Source organism: Anguilla anguilla, chromosome 11, assembly GCF_013347855.1.
Source record: "Anguilla anguilla isolate fAngAng1 chromosome 11, fAngAng1.pri, whole genome shotgun sequence".
Taxonomy (NCBI): Eukaryota; Metazoa; Chordata; class Actinopteri; order Anguilliformes; family Anguillidae; genus Anguilla; species Anguilla anguilla.
This window is the reverse complement of record NC_049211.1, coordinates 5,172,062-5,174,460: the sequence shown is the minus strand read 5'-3', so window position 1 is coordinate 5,174,460 and position 2,399 is coordinate 5,172,062. Positions and strand designations below refer to the sequence as shown.

Genomic DNA, 2,399 nt, shown 5'->3' with positions numbered 1-2,399 from the left:
GCGTGGAGACGCCATGGCGACGGAAGCCACGGGCTTCGTGGAGCCCCTTTGCTCTTGTGCGGCGAAACACTGATTGGTCGAAACGGGCGAGTGGATGGCGGAGCGCCACCTGCGCTCATTAAGGGGTCCGTGGGACCGCGGTCCCGCGTCTCCTGGGCGGCTGACCGTGGAAAGACCGCCTTCGATTTCTCCCGACTCTAACTGTAACAGACAAGCTAAGCTGGCTGAGGTTCAAAAACTGTGGCCCTCTCTGAGAAATTAAACTTCAGCTCCTCCAGGGGGGGGATTGGTCACTCACACATTTTTTTTTTTTTATTCCTGCCAATGGACCAATGAGAGGGGAGGAGTGGATAAAATGGGGGCCGGGGGGGTCCACCGTGCTCTCTGTGAGGTCCTCCTTTTTTGCCTGTGGGTCTGGCGGTGTGTTTTCGTCCGCACCCGCACGTTCACGTGTGTACGCATCACGCACGCGTGCACCCGCACGCTCACGTGTGTACGCATCACGCACGCGTGCACAAGAGTTGATTCAGCAACAGGAAGGAGAATCCGTTTCACAGCAGAGCACGTTTTGTGAGAGGGTTTTTTTTTCGTTTTTTTTTGTGTCCGTGGGTGTGTCAGTCTCGAGGGTCAGGGCGGCCTGATTGGCGGGCGGCCTGATTGGCGGTCGGCCTGATTGGCGGGCGGCCTGGCCTATCTCCGGTAGTGATTGGGCGCGTCGGCAAACATGTACTTGAGCCTGTAGGCCTCGGCGAGCAGCAGTCCGACTTCCTCGTTGCCCCAGTGGATTGTGGGAAGGTTCTGCAAGAGCATGAGCAGGCCCTGGGGGGGGGGGGGGGGGGGGGGGGGGGAAGGGAAACACAGTGACAGTGACACGGTCTGCCTGGGGTTACTCACAGGAAAGGAAAAGTGGGTTCGACTCTACGGGACGGGAGCTTGCTGGTCTAAAAAGAGAACATTCACACATTTGAGCATTTTAAGTATAAACTGAAGCAATTTTAAAAATGCACTCAGTTGCGTAATCATACGTGATTATGAATTGCTAGGTTTTCATCAAATTTTATGATATCTTTACTCAATTCATTCTAATGCATATAATAATGCTCTAGTAGCTTATTGTATGTAATTTATAATTATATGATTTTGTGCTGTATGTGTGTGTATTTGAAAAGCCCATCTAGGGACAAGCATCGGAAATTAGAATATGCTATAAATGCTGTGATACATTGCATTGGATATTGTTTGACAATAATCTATGTTTAAATGTATCTGTCCCTATCAAATAAATAAATAAATAAATAAATAAATAAATAAATAAATAAAACAATTTTTAATTTCAGCCTGAAAAGAGAAAGAGGCTGCAAGAGAACTGCAATGCTAGAAAACAGAGGGAAAGATGGAGAGGGAGAGGGAGAGAGAGAAAGAGCAAGAAAAGCATAAAGACAGAAAGGTAGAAGGAGAGGGAGAGACAGACGGCAATATGAGGGGGGGGGAGGCTGTAAGGAGGAGGGAACTTCTTGACAAAGGAAGAAAAAAAACAGATGAAAAACTCCAAATGCTTTTAAAGACTATCAATGTTCCCAACTGTCCCCCGATACATCTTAGCCTGCCGTAACCTGACAGACACGGAACAACAGCCGGAACAAGAGAGAGGAGAGAGAGGGAGAGGGCGAGAAGGACAGAGTGGGATAGAATGAGAGAGGGAGAGGGAGAGAAGGAGAGAGAGGGAGAGTGAGAGGAGAGAGAAGAAGAGAATGAGAGAGGGAGAGGGAGAGAAGGAGAGAGGGATAGAGTGAGATAAGCAGGAGAGGAGGAGATGATATAAGGAAAGAGTGATAGAGGGATAGGAGAGAAAGGGAGAGAGAGAGTAAGAGGAGAAAGAGGGTGAGAGGGAGAGTGAGAGGAGAGAGAGGGATAGAGGGAGAGGAGAGAGTGATAGAGGGATAAAGAGATAGAGTAATATGAGAGTGGCATAGAGGGACAGAGGGATACAGGGAGACGACAGAGGAAGAGGAGGAGAGAGGGATACAGGGAGATGACAGAGAGAAAGGAGAAGAGAGACATACAGGGAGATGAGAGAGGGAGAGGAGACAGGGATAGAGGGAGACATGAGAGAGGGAGAGGAGGAAAGAGGTGCTCTGTGTAGCCAGGAGATAAGCCTCAGGGACACAGGAACGGGGGGGGGGGGGGGGGGGGGGGGCAGAATCCAAAGCCATGAAAGAGTGAAGAAGAGTAAAAGCAAACAATAAGAGTTTCTCATTTTCTACCCAGCCGACTGTGAAGACTCTGCGGGGTGTGAAATCTGGTTACTGAGCGCCTCTTAAACTGGAGAAGCAATTATTCCAATCGCAGAGAGGAGATCAGAGACAGACAGCACATAAACACACAACGTCCACAACAAG

At 49.4% G+C, this 2,399-nt stretch overlaps 1 protein-coding gene across 2 annotated transcripts in view; it reads right to left on the bottom strand.

Moving 5' to 3' along the window:
* Nucleotides 1-315: 315 nt before the first annotated feature.
* Nucleotides 316-2,399, bottom strand: part of tbc1d22b (TBC1 domain family, member 22B) — a 62,734-nt gene continuing 60,650 nt past the window's right edge. For both annotated transcript variants that reach the window (XM_035380957.1, XM_035380958.1), the window contains one exon: nt 316-819. In XM_035380957.1, the coding sequence (XP_035236848.1) occupies nt 691-819 (129 nt within the window). In that variant the 3' untranslated portion in view covers nt 316-690. The remainder of the gene's footprint in view (nt 820-2,399) is intronic.